The 21,350-nt window shown below is 46.2% G+C and overlaps 2 protein-coding genes across 9 annotated transcripts in view; both read right to left on the reverse strand.

The window, feature by feature from the left end:
• Positions 1-7,993: 7,993 nt before the first annotated feature.
• PTS (6-pyruvoyltetrahydropterin synthase) lies at positions 7,994-13,042 on the reverse strand. The gene is made up of 6 exons (XM_075172867.1): positions 12,917-13,042; positions 11,930-12,009; positions 10,485-10,507; positions 9,412-9,468; positions 9,025-9,095; positions 7,994-8,515 (listed from the first exon to the last, which is right to left on the reverse strand). Exons 1-6 carry the CDS (start codon positions 12,988-12,990, stop codon positions 8,374-8,376), a joined length of 447 nt encoding a protein of 148 aa, XP_075028968.1. The 5' UTR covers positions 12,991-13,042; the 3' UTR covers positions 7,994-8,373.
• A 919-nt stretch (positions 13,043-13,961) lies between these two features.
• LOC142092638 (succinate dehydrogenase [ubiquinone] cytochrome b small subunit, mitochondrial-like) overlaps positions 13,962-21,350 on the reverse strand; it is a 56,309-nt gene continuing 48,920 nt past the window's right edge. For 6 of the 8 annotated variants that reach the window (XM_075172871.1, XM_075172868.1, XM_075172874.1 and 3 more), the window contains 4 exons: positions 20,591-20,728; positions 19,693-19,875; positions 17,969-18,079; positions 16,905-17,600 (listed from right to left, as the gene is read on the reverse strand). In XM_075172871.1, the coding sequence (XP_075028972.1) occupies positions 17,487-17,600; positions 17,969-18,079; positions 19,693-19,875; positions 20,591-20,728 (546 nt within the window). In that variant the 3' untranslated portion in view covers positions 16,905-17,486. Of the gene's footprint in view, positions 16,192-16,904; positions 17,601-17,968; positions 18,080-19,692; positions 19,876-20,590; positions 20,729-21,350 lie in introns of those variants that run through there. The other 2 variants (XM_075172869.1, XM_075172870.1) reach the window with 2 other exon arrangements.

Raw genomic sequence — 21,350 nt, forward strand, 5'->3', positions numbered from 1 at the left:
AGACTCTCTGGGCCCAGTTAAGCATATGTACCCAGCAAGGATGTCAGGGACCAACCCAGCATATAAACAAGCTTGCAGGGTTTGCATTCAGAGTCCTTCTCCTCCAAAGAGCATTTGCCCACATACAATTCAAAGGGTAGGAAGGAGAAAGGACTCAAAGCTCTGTTACCTTTCGTGCTTATAAGAAGAGTCATTAATTCCTTCAGACACTGGAACGGGCTCTGTCCTTCCCATTAGGTATTGGTGTAAGGCCAACTCAGAACAACATCTGAGGTGCAGCTCCACTGCACAGCTTCAGGGTCAGGCTGCCCCTCCAGACTCTGGTCCCAGCATCAGACACACAGACACAGATACACATACACACGGCCTCTCTCTTGCTCTCTATTCCTGAACCTCTGCACCCTCTCAGCCAGGAAGGAAAATAATAAACTGAGAGGTGCAGTTTATTTGGAAATACTAAATACAACCACTGCATTACCTAATTTCTCCACCTGGTTTGGGCATCTGATCCTTTCTTCAGCGCTGTCCCATTTTCCCAGTGCTTTGCAGCTGCCAGGGCAGCTGCCGGGACAGGGACTGGCTGCCTGTACTCAGCCCTACGTGGAGGCAGTGGGTGCCCTGGTCTGCCCTCTGGGCCTCCTCTCTTCAGAGGTCTGCTCTCCCAAAAGGCAGGCATGGTATCAGATAGCCCTGTCTTCACTCCAGTCATCTTCTCTAGACCGTTTTGGTTTCTGCAGCTGTTCAGAGCTGATGCTATCCATCAGCCCGAGTTGGTTGGCACTTGCCAGTTTGGCAACTCAGAGGCACGGGTGCAAACCAAGACAGGCGCAATCTGCAATAGCTGTGCTCAGCTCAGTTTCAAGAAGGGAGAAGTATGCAGTGGTGAATTTGCCTACACCTATCCTTGGACCCAACACAAGGGGACTCGACAGTGGTCTGTGACTGCTGACTCCAGAGATCAATCCCCTTCTCCCCCTGAGCCATGCCCTTTTTCTCCCTGCTAAGGCTGGTTTTGCTTTAAAATGGGAGCACCTTATGCAACTCTGTTGCTTGTTCAAATTTTATCTATCTCAAAAAGCCATGGTTTGCATCAAAGAAAAGATATTCCTCCCTCTCATACCTATAGGCTTGTCAATGCAAGTGTAAACTTTCACTTGTTTCATACTGATCTCCACTGATTTTCCTGTTTCCTGGTGGGTTGTAGAGTGAAGTCAGAAGTACCAAGCACAATTTCAGATGAAATTTTAACCACCTAGTGCCTGAAGTGATGCACTAATGGAATGTTTCCGCAGAATTTAGTAGAAATAAATTTTTAGGGTCCAGCTATTAAAATTGGCATCTGTTTTGCAGGCAGGCTAATTAGTAGAGATCTGAGTATGTTGTATCTTCTGCTATTGCAATGCACAACACACAATAAAATTCTAATTAGTGCTGTAAACTACTGTTCAATTTTAATCTCACTGTTGATAACATCTATCTCGTAAGATTACAGCTCTTTGCCTTGGATAATACATATGAAATTCCTTTTAAATATCCTTGTGGCAACTCCCATTTACCATATTATCTATGAGTGCTGGGCATTCAAAGCAATGCAGTTCACCTCCAGAGAGGTGAAATCCTGCTGGCTTTGTCCCATTGATAAGCCCCATCAGTGGCATTCTCATTAACTTCTACACTATTCAGCAGCAAAAACTAGCATTTCCTTTTACATGCCTGTCTAATTTCCCTGATAAAACTTATGTCACAAACATAACCAGGAAAAGGAGTGCAAAGGGTACTGCATTGTAACTGAACATTGAACCCAACATATGGAAATTCCCTTGTTTTAACAAGAAGGGAAATAAGGGCAAGGCCTGCAACACCCAAGAAGCTCACATCAGTGCGTAAAAGACATTGCTGAGACTAAAACATGTGAAACTGCTGTAGATAAAAATAATAAAAAAAAGCCAAACATAGTAGCTGTCAATAACACTGAGAAAAGAACTAGCATCACCTCAGTTACCAACCCTGAAGTGCAAGCAAAACAAGACCCTCCTTTGATTCAGAGTTAAATGTCCCAAGAGATAAGAACATGCCACATTATCTGGCCCTGCCACCAGGACAGCTGCCCGTGTCTTCCTTTTTTGCCCCAAAGGCAATCATGGAGCCACTCCACCACAGAATCTGGATCAGGATGTCAAGTATTTTGCTGAACTTGCGAGTTCTGCAGCAGAAACATATGGCAGAGACCAAGGAGGTCCTACAGCTGTGTGGATGCATGTAGAGGACAAATGAGTCATCACACACAAGACAACCCTTTCTCCTAGAAAATGCCCCCTTGGCAGCTCTGTCTCCAGCTCTCTAGCCTGTCTTCACTTCTGAGAAAGCCACAATGCTTTCATGCATGGCCAGGTAGGCTGATAGGAAGAAAGTCCATGGAAATGAGACAGTTTGTCTCCCTGGCCCATTTCCAACACTCACCAGAGAGCTGCCCATAAAGAGCACCCAGTGTTAAAGCGCACTGCTGTGGTGCTGGGAGGTCAGGACTCATTGGTGCAGTCAGCCAGATCTGCTGGATCTGTCTCAGTCCTGGGCTCCCTTCTGCTGGCTCTAATTCATCTAGGACCCAAAATCTGGTGACTTAGTTCAACCTTTGCTCCTGTGACAGTCTCTGGATCGCACGCTGGGGAAACTTTGGGTCCTTGTTTGAAAGACTCCATAGCTGGCAGCAAATATTAACTGACAGTCTGATCCATGGCCTGAAACAAGCCTAGGACAAATACATTTCTTCTTTTCTTTTGTGTTGTAAACCACTCGGTTCTGTTTGCAGCACAGCATAGAGTCTTGCTCTGCGCAGTTGGAACAACCTCTGGGAGTGCCTGCCAGATGGAGGGTGGTACAAAGTCAACGACATGGCAGCTGACAGGGACTTGATTGTTTACAGGGGCAGAGAAGTGGCTCTGAGGGTGTATCAGATGAGCCCTGAGCCCAATTCTTCAGGACGCATCTATGAAATCTTGAGTTAACCATGAGTAGGAATCTGCTACTGGAAGGATTTAGCTTTAAAACATTAATTAATAATTAACAGAGTGATTACAGCAAATGGATAAAGCTCCGTTAAAAATTTTCCCACCCTTTGACTGACTTCCTATAGTTCCTGAACTTTCAATAGCCGTTGTGCTATCCCAGGTAATACATACTGCCTCAAAAAAATCAGCAGAACAACCCCAACTTCTTGGACTACAGATTTCACTTCTCATTAATAAGTCTTATCATAGATATAGCAGGAGGAAGTGCATCACTCATTCTGGGAGTAACCCAACAATCAGGATTAAACATTATTTTCTTAACTTACAGTACTCCAAAATCCCACTGCTGCAGAACAAGATGTAGTTTTAGCCTTGGGTCTCTTGTTGGCTGCACCCATCCCTTTCTGGTGGAAATATGCAACGCTCACTCTCTCAGCTGCCCACTGGGGAGGGACAGGAATAACAGGAGAGAGTCAGGTGATACTACAAATCTGAAGCAGAAACATTTGGCTCAGAGGTGCCTTGTTTTGGGACAGCATTGTTTAGTCCTTTGCCACATCCACAGACACTTCCACGTAACTTTTAGAGCAGCCATTGAGTTTTCCAGATCAGTGCTTCAGCAGTGTCTGAATAAATAAATCCTACCCCTGGTACAGTAAAAGCCTGCTTTCCCTCCCATCCTAATAACTCTATTGTATTTACAGATACCCACGCCCACACCAATAAAAAGAACATTGGAGTGAGCAAAGCACGCAAACATCTGAAAATGCCCAAACCATGGCTTTGCCATAAAACAGGTCCCCTTGTACATATGCGGGAAGACCACACCCTCTTTCCCCAGGCCCTGGCCTCACTGAGTACACAGGACAAATAATGTTCATCGCAGGGGGAGAGCCACAAAATGCCCCTTAACCCCCTCACGTGTTCTTTTCACTAGCACCACTTTCCCTGTGGCCTTATGCCCTACTTCCAATTGGCCTCCCCATTACACACATGGATACTGCTGGTAATTAGAGCCAGGGATGGAGCAAACATCCTAATGAGCTTTAAAGTAGAGTTTGATACATTACTGGACATCCTAAATAATGACCGCCTGCAGGAGGAGGGAACTGCGTTTGAGGGCCCCTAGGCTTCCTCCCATCTCTGGCCTGTGTCTCTGCAGACGCCCACCCCAGGCACGGCCCCTGGAAAATGAGGAACGTGCAGTGAGCAGCTAGGAAAATGTTAGCCAGCAAGTCAGCCCTCCGGCTCTCAGCTGGGAACTCTGGGGCAGAGACAGGATGGGCCCTCTCTCTTGGCGGCTCAGCAGCTCTTACCAACAGCAGCTCCTTCTCTCCTGACAGGCCACGGCTCTGTTCACAGTGACCTTCCCAACTATTTAGCAGAACAAAGCTGGAGGCTCCGTGTTGCTTCATTCAACCTCTCGTTCCCTCCCAAGGCACTGCCAGTCTTGGGCACCGAAGCAGGCAGAGGTCCTGTGAACTCCCCCGCAGCCTTCATTGCCTTCCCAGGCACTGTACACATATACAAAGAAGCCATGTTACGGGGGCAAACTTCAATTCAGGAATCGTAAGATACTGCCAGTCGTCTTAACTCGGAGGAACAGCTCCTGTTGGGGGCTCCATGTCCCACACACAGTCCCTCATCAGAAGCGATGCCTGGATTATTTATTAACTCAGTCATTGTTGGGGCTACAATGAACTATAAATAACAGCCTAGGGAGTGGCACGTAAGACTCAGTAGCAGAACTTGGCTCAGTCCTAGCTGCTGTTTTTTGCTTTGAGGATCCTTTTGTAATGGTGTCCCTTTTGCTCTGCGCTATTTCATTTCAAATGATCAATTCCCACTCCCCACACCACAAAAGCTGGGGCTGAACACACAGTCCTCCTATGGCCACTGTATTTCAAACATAGAAAAGAGAAAAAGACTTTTTCTCCTTGCAGTGAGGCAGAATGGGAAAATGTTCCCTAGAAACAATAAAAAAGAACTGCTGCTAAACAGCTTTCCTTGGAAACTGGGCAGCCTCAAACTTTGCTTTGCTTCTCATTAGCAGAACCAAATGGTCATGGTAGATGAAGCACAACGTGAGCATAAGTGCAGCGCAAGCAACCAACATCGCCAGCTTCTTGCACAGGCTCCCCATTCACTCAGTCCCTGCCCTGGCACTACTCCTCTTCTATATAACCTGATGATTTATCTTTCCATGTGACAGGAAGGCAGAACTGGGTCTTCCCCCTCAGTCCCTACTAAACACAACACAGCACTTTTCTGGTCTTGGTGTCATTATACTGCTATTTACATTTACGTGCACTAAAGCTGGAAGTCCTGCTCCTACAGTAGCTCTCCTGGGATCAGCTTTGACCTTTTAATTGCTGTCTTGGACCCCACCATCACCTGAACAGTTCTCCTTCAAACAATTTCATCACTCAGTAACTACGTTACAGCACAGAGATCTTAATGTTTAATTATGTGAGTTAATTCTCTCCTTATATAACCCTCTCTCCCTACCCTGTGAATGTGGAGGCTGATTCCTACAGACACTTCCCTACATGGAGCTCACACGCACCTGCAAAGATCAAGACCCCTCTAAGCAGGAGAAGGGACAGAATACACTGTAATTTCTTGGGACATAGGCAATTACAATTCCAGCTCTGATGTTGCCAACCCCCTTCACCCAAGCCACTACCCAGTCAACCAATTTATTTCCATCTCCCCACATCTGCTGCCATTTAAACTGGAGAAATCAGAATAAAGGATATGAATACATGTCCAACATGCAACACAGCAATAAATATAAATGCCCAAGCTATTGTGGGACTTTGTCAGGGCTATGTTGCGTTGCAGTAAAAGATCAGGAATTTGGGCTAGGTTTTTCTGGCCTAGCACCTGACTTCGTTCTAATAATAGCAATGGGCTGTGCTATATAGATGTAATCATTTGTTTGCTTGTTTTTTGTCAACAATGTCAACAGCTAAATTACTCTTCCAATAAAGACACCACATGACATGTTTTGGTCTCCATGAGTCACTGAAGACACCAAATGCTTTGTGAATCATCATCGGCAGCTATCATCCAGTATGATTTACATCATTTTAGCAAACCAGAATGACCTATCACACTAGTGAACTACAGACCAGCAGGAGCATTCGGGTAAGCCGCAAAACCTCCCTGGCCAGAGCCCACACTGAAAAAAGCTGACTGGTTTCACATCTGGGGGAAAAAAAGGAGGAGAAGGGGCAACAGTGTGACAACAGCGCATTCCCTTCATCTGATGCACTGAGCACTCTCTACTTGAGTGACATATGGAATGAACCTTCAGCCAATTATTTGCCAAAGCACTACCTTCAAGAGGGAAAAAAACCCCAACATTGGAGGTCCCATGGCAGAGGTTTTGCTCTGCCAAAGTGGGAAGGTTGGAATATCCCTCATCTCCAGCCTTTGCTTACTATTCCCTTTTAGAAGCTCATCCAGAAAGTTTGAGCAAAGATGGATCAAGGCAGGAAACAGCACAGAATTGTCCTCATCTAAAGCAGTCACAGTTCAAAAGAAAGCAGTCAAAGTATTTTTTGGAACTGTAAGAACTACTTTCTAGCAGAACTGGTTGCTACAGAAGGATTCTTTACCTTCAGCCTGTAGTAGAGTGCAGCCAAGGTTAACTATTAGGCAAGCTTCATTAAACCTTTCTAAATGGTGCTGTTTGCTACCATTATTCCGATGCATAATTTCCTTGTAAAGCAAGGGAATTATTACCCTGGATATCACTTTTTTAATTATATGCATTAAGTTATTCTTCATGGCCGTACCTAATAACTCTTCAGGACATTGCTCATGTGATAAAGAGAATCACGTACAGTACTATCACTTCTGCTTCTGGACAGACATGGCTCTTAACCACAGGAATTGTACAATAACTGTTCCCTAACTGGTTTTACATGCATTCCTCCTCCAGCACTTAGCTTTCACAGTATGCCTACAATTTCAGGAATCTTCAGAATAATTTGGTTAGTGTTCATTTAAACTCATCTCTCAGCCTCATCCTTTTGTAACAACCTATGCTGAATAGTGTTGCATCTCCTGATCTACAAGTGACCACAGGAACCTGCAGCCCTGATGACTGATGCATACCAAGTGCTTCTTTCGTCTACAAGGCCTTCCTGACATGGGATTCTGATAATGAAAATACCAAGTAATTGTTGATCATCGCAGCAGGAACACGAGCTGACTGCTTTCTCCAGAAAGAGGAAAGGAGAGAGTTTGATCCTGTACCTACAGAACTCATAAAAACTTCCCTAAGAAAAACATGCTTGATCTGGCTGCTTGTGCCAAGAAGCTTTCAGGGGGCTTCAGTGGGTATGGACTCAAGGTATCACAGATCCTCCCCTACTATTTCAGCTGTCCCTGATCAGATACAGAATGGAAAGTCTCCTGTAGCAGGGATGACTCCTCAGCAAGGTGAGAATTATGTCTATATGTCTGTACTGGCCCTAGCTGACATAGCACCACAGGGTATCTAAGAAGTGAGTACTTGCATTACAATGAGACAAAATCAGCCAGAATTTTCTAAGGTGAGAAGCATTCTCTCAGCAAGACTTCACAAGAGTGGCATCTTTCGGACACCAGCTGGATAACCAGTATTTAAAGGTTTGTTCTTGCCTACTTTCACCCGTGCATCAGGGCACTCTGACACCACTGGGTCTGCAATGTTCCAACTTCGCAGTTTCCTCAGCTTCCCATGCTGATTCTCAACAACATACTGTTCTCTTTAGCTCTGCAGTTTGGATTGGGAATTGCTTTGTAAACAACTATATTGCTCACTATACCAGTTCTTTATACAGAGAAAGACCTGCTAGCCACAAGAAGAAATGAGTCTGCAGCACAGGAAAAAAAAAAAAAAGAAGAAAAATGAAAAAACAGATTCATGTAGTTCTCATTCTCAAGAATGTTTCTCTACTTGATCAAGAACCAAAACAACACCAAAGCGCAGGTTATTAAAAATCATAAATCAATCCAATGTTTAATTAGAGAAAAATCAAAGCCTTTTGTGACCGGACAGGACATACATTTTGTCAGGCCCTCTCCTCCCTAGAAAGCTACTTTATTTAACATGGCACAATTGTAAATTTCACATCAGCTTGGTGGTTTGGGTTTGCAAAACAGGAATGTCTTGAGAAAAAGCAGACAAATCAACAAATTCTGAGAACCTGAATCGCTAGATCGCTGCAAGAATTCTTGTGAAACATCTGTATTTGTCCTTACCTAATACATAACCAATGTCTAGGTGTGGGGAACACAGTGAGCAGGGTTGAAGTAATCCACTGATCTGATTCTGCAGCAGAGTTTCTGACCAATTGAGCTTAAGCTCATTTCACTTCTCAGAGATTGTTTCTTCTCCTTTATAAACAACAATGTTCTGGTCCGTTTCATACACTTTGACTTTATAAAGCATTCCCATAGGCAGGAGCTTCTTGAGGTTTTCCCAGATGAATACTGCAACATTCTCTGTGGTGCTAGGAGTGAAACACGAGCAGATTCAGAACCAACAGCAATTGTATTTGAAACTGTATGCAGAATGGGCCAGGGGAATGCTAAAGGCCACAGGGAACCATGCAGGCAGCTTTCACATGATGACACCCTGAATGTAAGTAGGGCTTGAACCATTGCCAGCAAACATGGATGAAACGAGGTCTAATTAACAGGTTGTATCTGTCTCCCCAAGCTGTCCACAGAGCAGGCTCATGTGACAAGTGCCAGTCTGCAAAGGGCTCCTCAGGTGTGAGCAAGTGGTCCCTTCCTGGCTATGTGGGACGGTAGCTGCCCCAGCAGGCCTGCACCCAGCCTGGCACAGTGAGGCAGGCTGCATGGCAGCAGGGCTAGAAGGCAGGCAGGGCACCCAGCTCCTGACATGCACAAGTGCGTGTCACAGGTATCAAGGCTGCTCTTTCAGATGTTAGGACTAAGCCTTAAAGACTGTTCCTTGACCCTACAACCAATGCCACAAGGAGTCCCCATCACCCACCTCACAACCTCAGCAAAGTATGGCACATCCTTATCCAGGTTTTTGTGGTCAAGCGGTTCCATGATTGCCTCCTGCAGAAAGAAAACAGTGACAATCTTCTCCTGGTTGGTCAGTGGAGTTGGGGTGCAAATTACCATGCAAATGGACTGGAGCAAGGCAACAGTATGTAAAAAAAGGGCAAGAGTCCTACATCCACCTGTTAACTTCCTAGCTAGAGACACGGTACTGCCTCACATCAGAGTGCTAAAACATTTTAGTCTTAAATCATTCCTTAAGTTCTCTATTTCGTACCATCATCAACTCGCCATGTCTCCACCCTAGTACTAGACAAATTGCTAAGCTCTAACCAATTCTCCCAGGGTATGTGTAGGAAAATAGTGCTATTACCTGCATATATTCTTTCAGGTCTGTCAGGTTTATAACCATTCCTGAGACTGGGTCAATCTGCAGGGAAAACAAAAGGGAGATTAGTAGCCTAGCTACACGTCGTTATTACCAAGGTTGCCGTGAGCCTGTACAAATCAAACTGTGAGTATCTGTGCACTCAGGACACCTGAGCCACAAGAAAAATATCTTTCCACCTTCACACACTGAGTTCCAACTCTACTCCTGTGATGTTCCCAAAGGCTAGATACAGCATACAAACCACTACAGTGGACCCACTCTCTCATAAAAGCTGACTCCAGGGAGGAAAAACTCACTGAAACATTCAGTCTTCAAGCAACAATCTAGCATGACTATAAGCATGAAAACAGGCATTAAACTGCTGGGTTGAACAACCAGGGACAAAACAGAGACCAGCGTGAGCTCAGGGCATCCTCCCATCTAAAGAAGGCACAGCTCCAGGAACAAAATCAGGTTGTGTAGTTCACAGCATATTTGGGGAATGTAGAAGGAAAAGGCTTTAAGTTTAGTTTCAGATCTGAATAGAAACTCCCTTTCCTGTGAACTGGAAATCTTCGAAGTTGTTTGGAAAACATCAAAAACAAAGTGCTATCTAAACAACTCACTTTGCAGAATACACAGAACAATGACAGGATGAAGGGTGCAAAACAACTGCAAAAGCAGCATGTGCTGCAAAATACCTGCTGATAAAACAGCAGAGACAATCAGTTACTGGAAGCGCTAAGCGTCCCTGTGGCTCAGTAATCATCCAAAGGTGCACCACAGATCTGACCCGAGCCTATACATTCTGCAGTAAGGCTCTGGCAGACTAAGTTATGTGCCCAGAGGATGATTACAAACCTTGGGTTAAATATGGTCACCAGCAAATCCTTGTTAGAGGCAAGGTGAATAGGACAGTGATTATGGAAAACCTTCTTCTATAGTGATGTGTACAGAGTTTCCACACACACCCTGAGAAACCTAGCAAATGAGCCAGAACTTCAGTACTGTGGAAGTCGGGGACCCATCTACCCTGTCAACCTAAGGAATGGAAAAAAAATGTTGATCACACTTACCTCTCCACGCACAGTGACTATAACTGAAAAAAAGAAAACATCAGGTCACGATGGCACCATGAACCCAACAACAAAGTACACTACTGATTGGGACAGACAACCCATTCATCGCTAATCCACAAGGACTGGTGCAGGCTTCCCAGCACTTAAAAGTGGGTCTGTTTTTATAAAATGGGTATCCATTCCGTAAGGAATAATGACTCAGAGTCATCCAGCTCGTCGAAGAAGTCATTCTCCAAGGTCTGATGCCCAGAGACACACCACTGAAGTGCCCCTTGCAGGCAGAGATAAGACCAGATGACTTCTCAAGTACCTACTCCCTATGACAGCCTGCGTCCTGCACACTCAAGATCAGAGTCTCTTGATCAGCAAAGTCTTCTGGACAACGCAGACACCCTAGGTGTTCATAAAATCACCAGATGCCCGAGATCATAAGATGTGGGTCAGCTTATATGTCTTCTGACATCACGGAATACCAGAGAAGGAAAGTAAGGGATGAAGTGGCCGCCAGCTCTCCAAGAACTAGAATTACTGCAAGGTGTCATTTCAACCCAGAAGTCCTTTCAACAAGAGACAAATACTCGGAAACATCATCCTTAGAAGCTCAGCATTCCTTCCCATTAACCCCAGGAGCTGAGAACAGAATCAGAGCTTACTGGGGAACTCACAAAAATAGAAAAACAGTGATTTGAGCCTGGGGTGATTTGAGTCAGTGATTTCCTCTGGGGTGGAAAAGCCCCTTCATGCTCTTTTTCTCACTCTCTCTCTTCCCACACACCCCCCAAGGAACAGTTTTAGAGGCATCTCCCTAGTTTTCCAGCATTTTTTTTTACAGTGGGAACACCCTTCTTATATAAGAAAGCAAGAACTGTTGTGCCTGTAAGTCAGCTTTAAAATGAGGGACAGATCTTCAGTCCAGCAATCTGTCAATCTGTCTTCCCTGGTAAAGCTAATAGCTCTGTATCAAGGTTTCAGGGTACCTACAACACACAGTGCTAAACAGGGAGCCAGCTAATAACTGGAGAGATCTGATTCTACATGCATAAGGTATAGATGGTCGAAGAACTTGTGAAAACAACATTCAAATAAAGTTTATGGACTGTTTAAATTGCATGTCTTTTGCTTAGAAAAATCTTCATTCAAAACAATGATTTTGCAGATGATAAACAAGTAGATTTGATTCATGAAGTGACATTTTGAGATAAATTTTTATTATCTATTTCACTTAATGGCTTGCAAATCCATGCAATGGTACAACCCCCCTGCTGCTGAGGATTCCTTCTAATTCTAAAAACTCCCAAAACCAGCCACTAAAAGCCATACCAGACTGCTGAGACACATGACTGGCCCAGCTCTCCCATGGGTTATTCTGCATTCAAACCAGCCTGCCTGAGAGCAGCCTCTGCCCACGACTACATGTGTAACCATGGAAGTCAGCTCCTTACCTTTATAGTTGTGTCCATGTCCATTTGGATTGTTGCATTTCCCAAACAGCTTCAGGTTTTCTTCATCACTCAGTGATTTACTGTGAGAAATACAGACATGGCATTTCAGGATCCATTACAGGTGTTCATGGCTTCACTTCAACTGTGATTGCTTTCTAGCTCTTCCATCTATTCACTCTCCCAAATTCAACCCACTAGCTTTTCCTACTCAGAAGGCACAAACAGAACAGGAGTATTTGGCCCATGAAAAGATGTTGTTGACAACAGGCTTTTTTTGCTGTGGTTTTGTATTTATATATGCAGGTTTCATAACAACTGCCTAATACCACTGCTGTATAAACACTAACAGCTATTCACATATGAATATGGCAAAATCACTTGGGCTCTTAGGAGGAAGTGCCCGGAGCAAACTATGCATATTATTATTTATTATTAACTAACAAAGCTTAGGGAGCTTCTCCAATAAGTATAAAGGACGATTTCCCTCTCTGAAGCTCTCCTTTGAAGAAATTCAAGCAGAGGAATATTTCAGGTCAAGGCACTCTTTAGGAATATGTAAGTTTTGAGGAAAAGGCAACAGATTAGGGGCACAGTGAGTTGCTTACAAACTGCAAGCATAATTCGTCCCGTTTAAAAACAAAACTTCAGTTCTCGTTAAACCTAGTTAAGCACTAATGTCTAAAATCAGGATTGGCTACTACAGGCTACACAAAATGGACTAAAACAAAGAGAACCGGGAAGCACTCGACAGCAGGCACGCATACACGCACACCGGCTGAGGTGGGCCCCCGCCGCCGGGCGCCCGGCTCCGGAGAGGTCACCTGCAATGCGCTAACGCAAACGCCCCGCAGCCCGGCGAGGCCTTTGTGCCTTTCCACCGAGGACGGCTCCCAGCGCCAGGCGGCGGGGAAGCCGGGCTGCCGCGGCCGCCCCGCGGGTGTGCGCGTGTCCCGGGGCGGCGGGGCCGGGCGTGCCGGGGCCGCTCACCTGTGCAGCCGGTGGCAGGCGCTGAAAGAGACGGCGCGGGAGAGCCGCGCCAGCCGGGCTGCGGGCGGTGCCATAGCAAGGCCGCGGCGGGCGGTGCTTGCGCGCTGGCGTGGCCTTCTCCATCCGGGCCCCAGGGCAGAGCGGCGGCTCGGCAGCGCCGCCCGCGGAAGCCGCACGCCGAGGCGCCGGCGGTGCGCGCCAGCCCGCCGCGGCGGTGCCTGAGCCTCAGCGGGTGCCCTGTCCGCGCTGTGCCAGCCGAGGCGCCAGCCTGTTCCCTCGGGCGCCGGGCTTAGCTCCTCAGACAGTTCCCCTTGGACACTACCGGGGGGTCTCCTTTCGGCCCGCTGCGGCAGTGGGCGCAGGAGCCTGTCCTTGCCTTGCCCTGGCGCGCAAGTGGGCAGAATGCCTGCTTCGTTCATTGCCACAGCTCGGCTGCCTCTCCTTGTCCCCAGCTAACGTCTCATAGAATCCTAGACTCATAGAGTGGTTTGGGTTGGAAGGGACCTTAAAGACCATCTAGTTCCAACCCCCCTGCCACGGGCAGGGACACCTTCCACTCGACCAGGCTGCTCAAAGCCCCATCCAACGTGGCCTTGAACACTTCCAGGGATGGGGCATCCACAGCTTCTCCGGGCAACCTGCTCCAGTGCCTCACAACCCTCATAGTGAAGAATTTCTTCCTTCTCTCTAATCTAAATCTACCCTCTTTCAGTTTAAAGCCATTACCCCTTATCCTACCACTTGTCAAAAGTCCCTCTCCACCTTTCTTGGAGGCCCCGTTCAGGTACTGGAAGGCTGCTAGAAGGTCTCCTCAGAACCTTCTCCAGGCTGAACAGCCCCAACTCTCTCAGCCTGTCTTCATAGGAGAGGTGCTCCAGCCCTCTGATCATCTTTGTGGCCCTCCTCTGGACTCACTCCAACAGGTCCATGTCCTTCTTACGTTGGGGGCCCCAGAGCTGGACGCAGTACTCCAGGTGGGGTCTCACGAGAGCGGAGTAGAGGGGGAGAATCACCTCCCTCGACCTGTTGGTCACACTTCTTTTATGCAGCCCAGGATATGGTTAGCCTTTTGAGCTGCAAGCTCACATTGCCAGGTCATGTTGAGCTTCTTATCGACCAACACCCCCAAGCCCTTCTTCACAGGGCTGCAATCCATTCTCCACCCAGCCTGTATTTGCGCGTGGGATTGCCCTGACCCATGTGCAGGACCTTGCACTTGGCCTTCTTGAACTCCTGCACGCATACTGTGATCTTGTATGAGCCAGTGATACAGAGAGAAAATAAAAAAGGCTGTTAAAGCCACTGTGCCAGCCCTACCAAATGCAGAGGTATGACAACAGCTCCAATTGGTGTGATCTGCTGTAGCAAATGCTTTCCTACACCAGCTGTTTACTATCTCACTTTTCACTAAATCACTGAGTGATGCAGAAAACTGGAAGCTCTCTGAGAACAGCGATCAAAATCATGGGAATCACCATGAGGATAAGAAGCAGCTGTTAAAACATTTTTACATGGGCTTCCAGGAGAGAGAGGGATCAGCTCTGAAGGATGGAATGTGAGACTGAAAAACATGCATTGCATTTTCCAGTTCAAATTGCTGTTGTTCATCTGCGTCCAAGTGGACTTGGTACGACGGTACAGGGAGAAGTGATGCTGTTGAGTAGCAATGAGCTAACCTTTCAGCTTAGTTCAAATTCTGCTGTAGAGAACATACACAAAAACTATCTTGGACTACATCAAAGTTCCTCATTTGCATTATCTAGGCTGCTGGGCTGGTGGATGTGAGGCCCAGGAACAGAATGAGTTGAGATGTGCATCGAAAAAAGTGCATCAGTGAAACAACACAAGCTCAAACAGCAGAGGAGCTTTCTACAGGATGGGACTGGGGTTTGTGCAGAACCAGATCAGAGACCTGAAATTTGTGCATCCTGCCTTTTGTCTTTTCATTGACGTTTTGTTTTTTATATTATGACAATGGCAAGAAGTGTGTTTATGAATGCATCAGTGCACAAGGGTGGGTCTGCCATAGGAAAGCTGGCAGGCTCTGAATACATTTGTAAGGTGTTTACGCAGCAATCCAAAGAGAAACAGTTCACAAAGCAATACTTACCCAAAGGGACTGAGAAAATTTCGTGGATCTAATTCCTACCCACCTAAAATAACTGAGCTCTGTCCACTCCACAGCACTGTGGTATCTGAGGACCTATTGTTAAACCTTTGAGAATGCCCTGCTCCCTGATCAATGTGCCTGATTTGAGATGGTTTAGATAAAGTAAGGGTACACAGCAGTCCCTCATTGTACCAGTCACAGGAAGGGGCTGCTAGGCCTGTTGATTCCCTTTCTATCCTGGCAAACTAGTTTGACCTCTGGGATGGTTTTGAACCTGACAGACTTGAAGGAGTGCACTCTGGTAATAACATTCATGGAGTTCAAGCAGAGGAATCATAAAGTGTGGCGATTTTCAGAAAGCTTTGGGAGAGGCGGTGGAACCTGGGTTTCTCAGTGCTGCAAAGGTTTGAATGGAGGTAACTGCATCAGCATATTCCCTTAATTCCTGGAAAGTCTTGGTCCCCCAGGGATAACAGTGTATCTGCCATTTTGTCAGAGTGGGAAAACTCCAAGCCTCAGGGCAGGATCTCCGAGTTCTGTATAACAGGAACAGGAGAAAAAACAGCTCTTAAGGTAGTGACGTACTGCCTGTGTGCACACAACACAGGCAGGTGCTAGGGTTGCATGCTGTTGAAGTACAGCTTTATAAACACAGCACGGACTTTGCACTGCAGGACATCTTTCTTCCCCTGCACTATTGATCTGCAGCCCTGCCTTGGATACTCTGGCTGGTTGCAATTAACACAGGGTTGCACATGAACCGCTGACACTGCCTTTCCCCTTCGCACCACACCAAGAAAAAAAGGTTTAAAAAAGTGCAGCAATGGTGACAGAACTCTACCCGCCGTCATTAAGCACTTCCTTATCATCATTGAGCTTCCAGTTCTGGGGATGTGACCTCGCTGGGGGTTGTTCCCTCCCCTTGTGGGTGGCAGGCTACAGGAGGGCAATTCCACTGGCTGACACGGCAAGTTACAGAGAGGGGGCGGCTGCAGTAGAGGAGGAGGCAGCCGGTTGGCAGGGCTGGAGCACCAGCAACGGGACGTGTTTGCCATCTAGTGGCTTTGTGAGATCAGCTCTGGCATAAGCCTCTCCCTCTGCCTTCTCACAGTGCTGCAGCCCAGCCGTACAATCCTTGTTTCTCTCCCTTGTCTTTTCCCAAGACCTGTAAGGAAGGTGAAGAAAGGTCAGAGCAGTGATAAAGCTGGGTTATTTGGGTAGAGTGAGTCAGCTCTGATTTGGTTCTGTTCTGTCTGGGCTGGCCTCCAGAACATCAGGAGTCAAAAAAAAAAAGCAAAGCAAGTTTGCAAATAGGAAGCAAGGGCTTTCCTTCAAACCCTAGGGCACAAGGGCTCATTTTTGCTCAAGGAAGTGGTTCAAAACATTCTGCAGGCATCTCATAATGAAGCAATATAAAAAGTCCTTAAGCCAGGAGGGGAATCCATTCTTCTGGAAGCCTTCACTTTTCACAGAGTCCTGAAAGGCAGAGCCTGCAAGTGAACTGCTATAGAGGGCTTCCCTCAACATGCCTATTCACCTACACCTCAGAGTTCAAGAACTGTAGGAGTCTGGATGAGAAAGCAAGCCTATGAGAAAGTGTTTGAGTCTGATCTGCTCAACTTAAGAGCAAAGGGATATCAAGGCCACAGTGGAGTTCTACATGTTTCATACCAATTGAATTAGGAGGAAGGCAGGAAATGTTAGCCATCAGAGCTGTATCCAGCTATGCTGTTTAAGCAGGTTCATGGTGGAGATATGTCATGCATGTCTACAAGACCATGTAACATAACAAGGTGTGTGTCAGGGTTGCAGCTGTTGCCTCTTGTGGCACAGCACAAAGTTGGCCATGGGTCTGGTGAGGGCAGGGAAACAAAGGACGAAACTTCACAAGGTTTTATTTGAGGGCACCATTAGTGTACAGAGAAAAGCACTACAAGTACAGCCTCTGTGAGTGTTTGCATCTACTTTCTGGGGTTCACTGAAGGCAATCTTTATGCAATGGGAGTGGAATTACGTCCCGTCATTGGGCCTACATGTTACTAGTTGGTTTTACTCCCCTCTTCCGCTTAACACATTTCAGCCAAAGTCACTGCCCTAAGCACCGATACTCTCTTCCCTTCAGAGCACATTGCTACCAAGGGAAGGTAATGGTCATCTTAGTTTCCATTTTCTCCCTTGCAAGCCTTATGCATGGCAGTCTTTGTGAACTGCTGCTAACTGGTCTATCAAGATAGTCAGAAAATTAAGATAAAGCAGTGGGCTGTTTGAGTGAAGGGGCTTCTGCCTTCCTCAGACCCTTTGCTGTATATTGTTAGCAATACAGCAGTTACAGTGGTTATGATAGAGAAAAAGCAGTTCCTTCATCCAGGGCATAATGCAAAGATGGGAGGTAAAAGAAAGCAGAGGTTTTTTTCTGAGCCTGACCTGGCCCTGAGTTACAGGAGGTGACAAAGTCTTCCGTCAGTGGGAAGTAAAAATGCCGTGGAATCCATAAGGCATTTGCACTGCGACTTCTGCTCGCCCCAATTCTCTGAAGGTCTCTGCATCCAAGACAAGCAGGAAAGCACTTTGGTTCTGCAGGATGAAAAGAAGCCAGAATGAATGCCCAGGCTGAACTTCATTCCACTGTTCAACCCACTACATCTGTCACCCACAAGGGAGTCCAAATGTACAACCAGGCCATACGGTCAGGCACAACCAGACCATACAGACTAAACCTGTAAGACAGTTGGCCAGGAGCACTGATAGTCACAGATGCCACTCAAGAAACACTGACATTCCAAGTTTGAAGTTTACCTGGCTGTGCTTGGCGGTTGCAGAGGCACACACTGTGGGGAGCATGGTGCTAGAACTATCTGCCAGAGAGCCTCAAATTCAGTTTTGTGGTTTAGAAAGTATACCTAATACTATATGACTTTGACAAACTAGTAGCAATAAGTTACCTCAGTGGGGGAGACCACAACAGACAAGATGACTCCACTGTCTTCTGCCGTGGCATTAGGCACTGGCACAAACACAGGCTCTGATGGGTAGGATCCATCCTCCTGCCAAATCTAGCAAGCACAGTAACATATGGATGTGTTTCATTTCATTAATACTTGTCTACTACAGTTAGCAAGTTGGAGTGCTCTCCACAAAGATACCAGGCATGCTCTGTGCTCCAAGAAACCTATAGTTCAACCTTTTAATTAATTCTTTTGATTCTAGTAGTACGATGTTGTGACAGCATGCCCATTGTGCCAGGCATCATGAAAACAGGCAGTGAAAAGGATTCCTGTTACTTATTTCATCCAATAGTTTGCACTGGCACAGGTATAAGCTACAAGCTCAGAAAACACCACCGTCCTAGCCGGCAAAGCCACCTTCACACCATTCTAGTGCAGATCATGTTGTGCCCAGGCAGTGTGGAGAGAGAGGTGCCATGCCAGCAGAGAGGAGATCTATCACCATCACCACCTGAGGGCATAGCTGCTGCTCCTACTGCAGGCAGAGCCATAGCAACCCAAAGCTGTGCTGAAGGAGGGCACTCTTACTGCAAAATGAGTATCCGGAGCAGAACAATTAAAATGGGTATCTTTTTCTGAGGATTCCTAACTCTATCTACCCTCCAGGAAAGTCTCTGATTAATAAGAATTTAAGGCTTTGGAGATCATTATTCCCTGCTTAAGGGAGACACAGGGAAAATCCCAGCTTGTGTTTCATAGAATAGAATCATAGAATAGTTTGGGTTGGAAGGGACCTTTAAAGGTCATCTAGTCCAGCCTCCCTGCCGTGGGCAGGGACATCTTCAACTAGATCAGGTTGCTCAACCTGACCTTGAATGTTTCCAGAGACGGGGCATCTACCACCTCTCTGAGCAACCTGTGCCAGTGTTTCACCAGCCTCCTGGTAAAAAATTTCTTCCTTATATCTAGTCTAAATCTACCCTCTTTTAGTTTAAAACCATTCCCCCTTGTCCTGTTGCAACAGGTCCTGCTAAAATGTCTGTCCCCATCTTTCCCATAAGCCCCCTTTAAGTACTGAAAGGCTGCAATAAGGTCTCCCCGAAGCCTTCTCTTCTCCAGGCTGAATAACCCCAACTCTCGCAGCCTTTCTTCAAGGAGAGGAGTTCCATCCCCCTGATCATTTTCGTGGCCCTCCTCTGGACCCGCTCCAACAGGTCTGTTTTTCTTGTGCTGAGGGCTCCAGAGCTGGACGCAGTACTGCAGGTGGGGTCTCAGCAGAGCAGAGTAGAGGGCAGAATCACCTCCCTTGCCTACTGGCCACACTTCTTTTGATGCAGCCCTTGTGTTTGCAGTTGGAAATATCCTAAACCTTGTTTCTTGCCCCAGTCATAAATACTTCGGCAGTTTATCTCCAACTGCCTATGCTACTTGGGTATTTTCTGTACTGTCTGGTAAGAGATGACTCTTCTTTGGCCTGGAAGACACATGCATACTTTATCCAACCCTTTCTGTTCCATCATCTATCTAGGAACCTGGATATCCTCTCCTGTTTGGTAAGCATTCATAGGTGCTAGGTGAGAGATGAAATTAGGAATCTCATCTCAGACCCATTTGAACAAAGACCCCAAAAGAGTGAAGTGCCTAGAAAATGACATATCTTCAAGGCCAGTTCAGTGGAATGACTCCCATTGCTGAAAAAATATAATCTCACTTCACCTCACCTTGAAATTCTTGGTCTCCACATCAACCTTGATCAAGGAATCTCCAACCAAATGCCGAAAACCACATCCATAGAAGTAGCGGTACCTCCTACCATTGTACTGAGAGTAGTTAATCTGGGGGAACTCCAAGCCCCCAACCTTTTCAAAGCCTTCAGGGTGGAGATTTTCATGTGTGCACCAGACCTAGAAGAGGTATGCATTACAGAAGTGTCAGTTTAGCTTCGACTGGGCAGAAGACCTGAATGGTCCCAACAACCCACTGCACAAGCATTGTGGAGAAGAAATGTTTAAAGATGAGCCTGACGTTGCACTGAGGCAGGAATTGGAAGCACCAATTCCATCTCCCTTATCTGTTTCACCCAAAGAACTGACTCATCATCGCAGACCTTGGAAACTTCAAGGATCAGTCTAATGTGAAAAACAGGAGCAAGCCCATGTATTCCTGCACTCCTAGCTCAGAAAATCCCAGGTCCAGCACTTAGCAATCTGATGTACAAAGCACACACAGAGATGACTCCACTCACAGTGGACAACACGTGTTCTATACCACCGAATGCCACTCTGTAGGATTGTTCAGAGCTGGAAACAAAGAACAGTTCTCTATCCAGGTGAAAGCATGGAGGATTTTGTCAATGAAGAAGCTGAAGTTTGGCCAATTATTGTAAAGGCTCATAATCCACTTGGGCATTTTTGGTAAGTCACAATCTGTCTTTGCTCTCTCGTTTAAGGCAATGTGGTAGTCTTTGTACTAAAACACTAAGTCCCATCTTAGTAATCACCAAACCTTGCTTGCTTGCTTGATGGACAAGATCTGAGAAGATAATAGCACAGGATGATAACTGTTGCAGGCAATCTCACCACAGCCATAAATGCAGTTATGTAAGTCTTTAATACATACCTTGCCATCTGCATCTTTCACAGCCCTTGCCAATGTATAAGACAGTGGGTTCAGATTCTTCCCCACAGGTGTATCTGAATTCACATTCAATGGGAGAACAAAGCGACGAGGGAAGGCTCGGGATATTGAGTCATAGATCTATTGCAGAGACAGAAAGTTATGCTGATGGAGAAAGGAGAGTGGCGTTTCGGGCTAAGTGCCTTTTTCGGGAACAATTCTGAAGTTTTAGACATTCCTCCTACCCCTGAAATCTTCTTCTTTCTATTATTTGTTTTACCAAGTTCTGGTAAGGGCTCTTCTTGTTCCAGTTCTTTACAGTAGAAAACAAAATGACAATCAGTTAAATGGGTCAGCATTGCTTTCAATGCTGAGTTGGGTATGCAAATCACTCCGTTATCCTCCAAATCCAGCATTGGGACATATGCTGCACTATATTTTATTCAGTTAGAACAGACTCACTTTTTGATCCTTTTTACAGCCTGTCCACATATGACCCACTGACTGTGTGACTTAGGTCCTTCTTGCCCAACCAAGATCATGAGCTAATTGGGGGATTACAGAAAATCGGACCTCCGTAGCACTGAGCAAGCAGAGGGGATACCCCTGCTGGAAACCCACCCTCTACAGCCCTATTGGTGATTAGTGGCAGTCCCACTTTGGAAGCCTGAGGCTGAACAAAGCGCTGAGAAACTTCCACGTTATTTTAAATAATATGAACCATGCATGGAAGAAGAACTTTGTAAGTATATAAGCTGCATGC

Source organism: Calonectris borealis, chromosome 24 (assembly GCF_964195595.1).
Source record: "Calonectris borealis chromosome 24, bCalBor7.hap1.2, whole genome shotgun sequence".
NCBI lineage: Eukaryota > Metazoa > Chordata > Aves > Procellariiformes > Procellariidae > Calonectris > Calonectris borealis.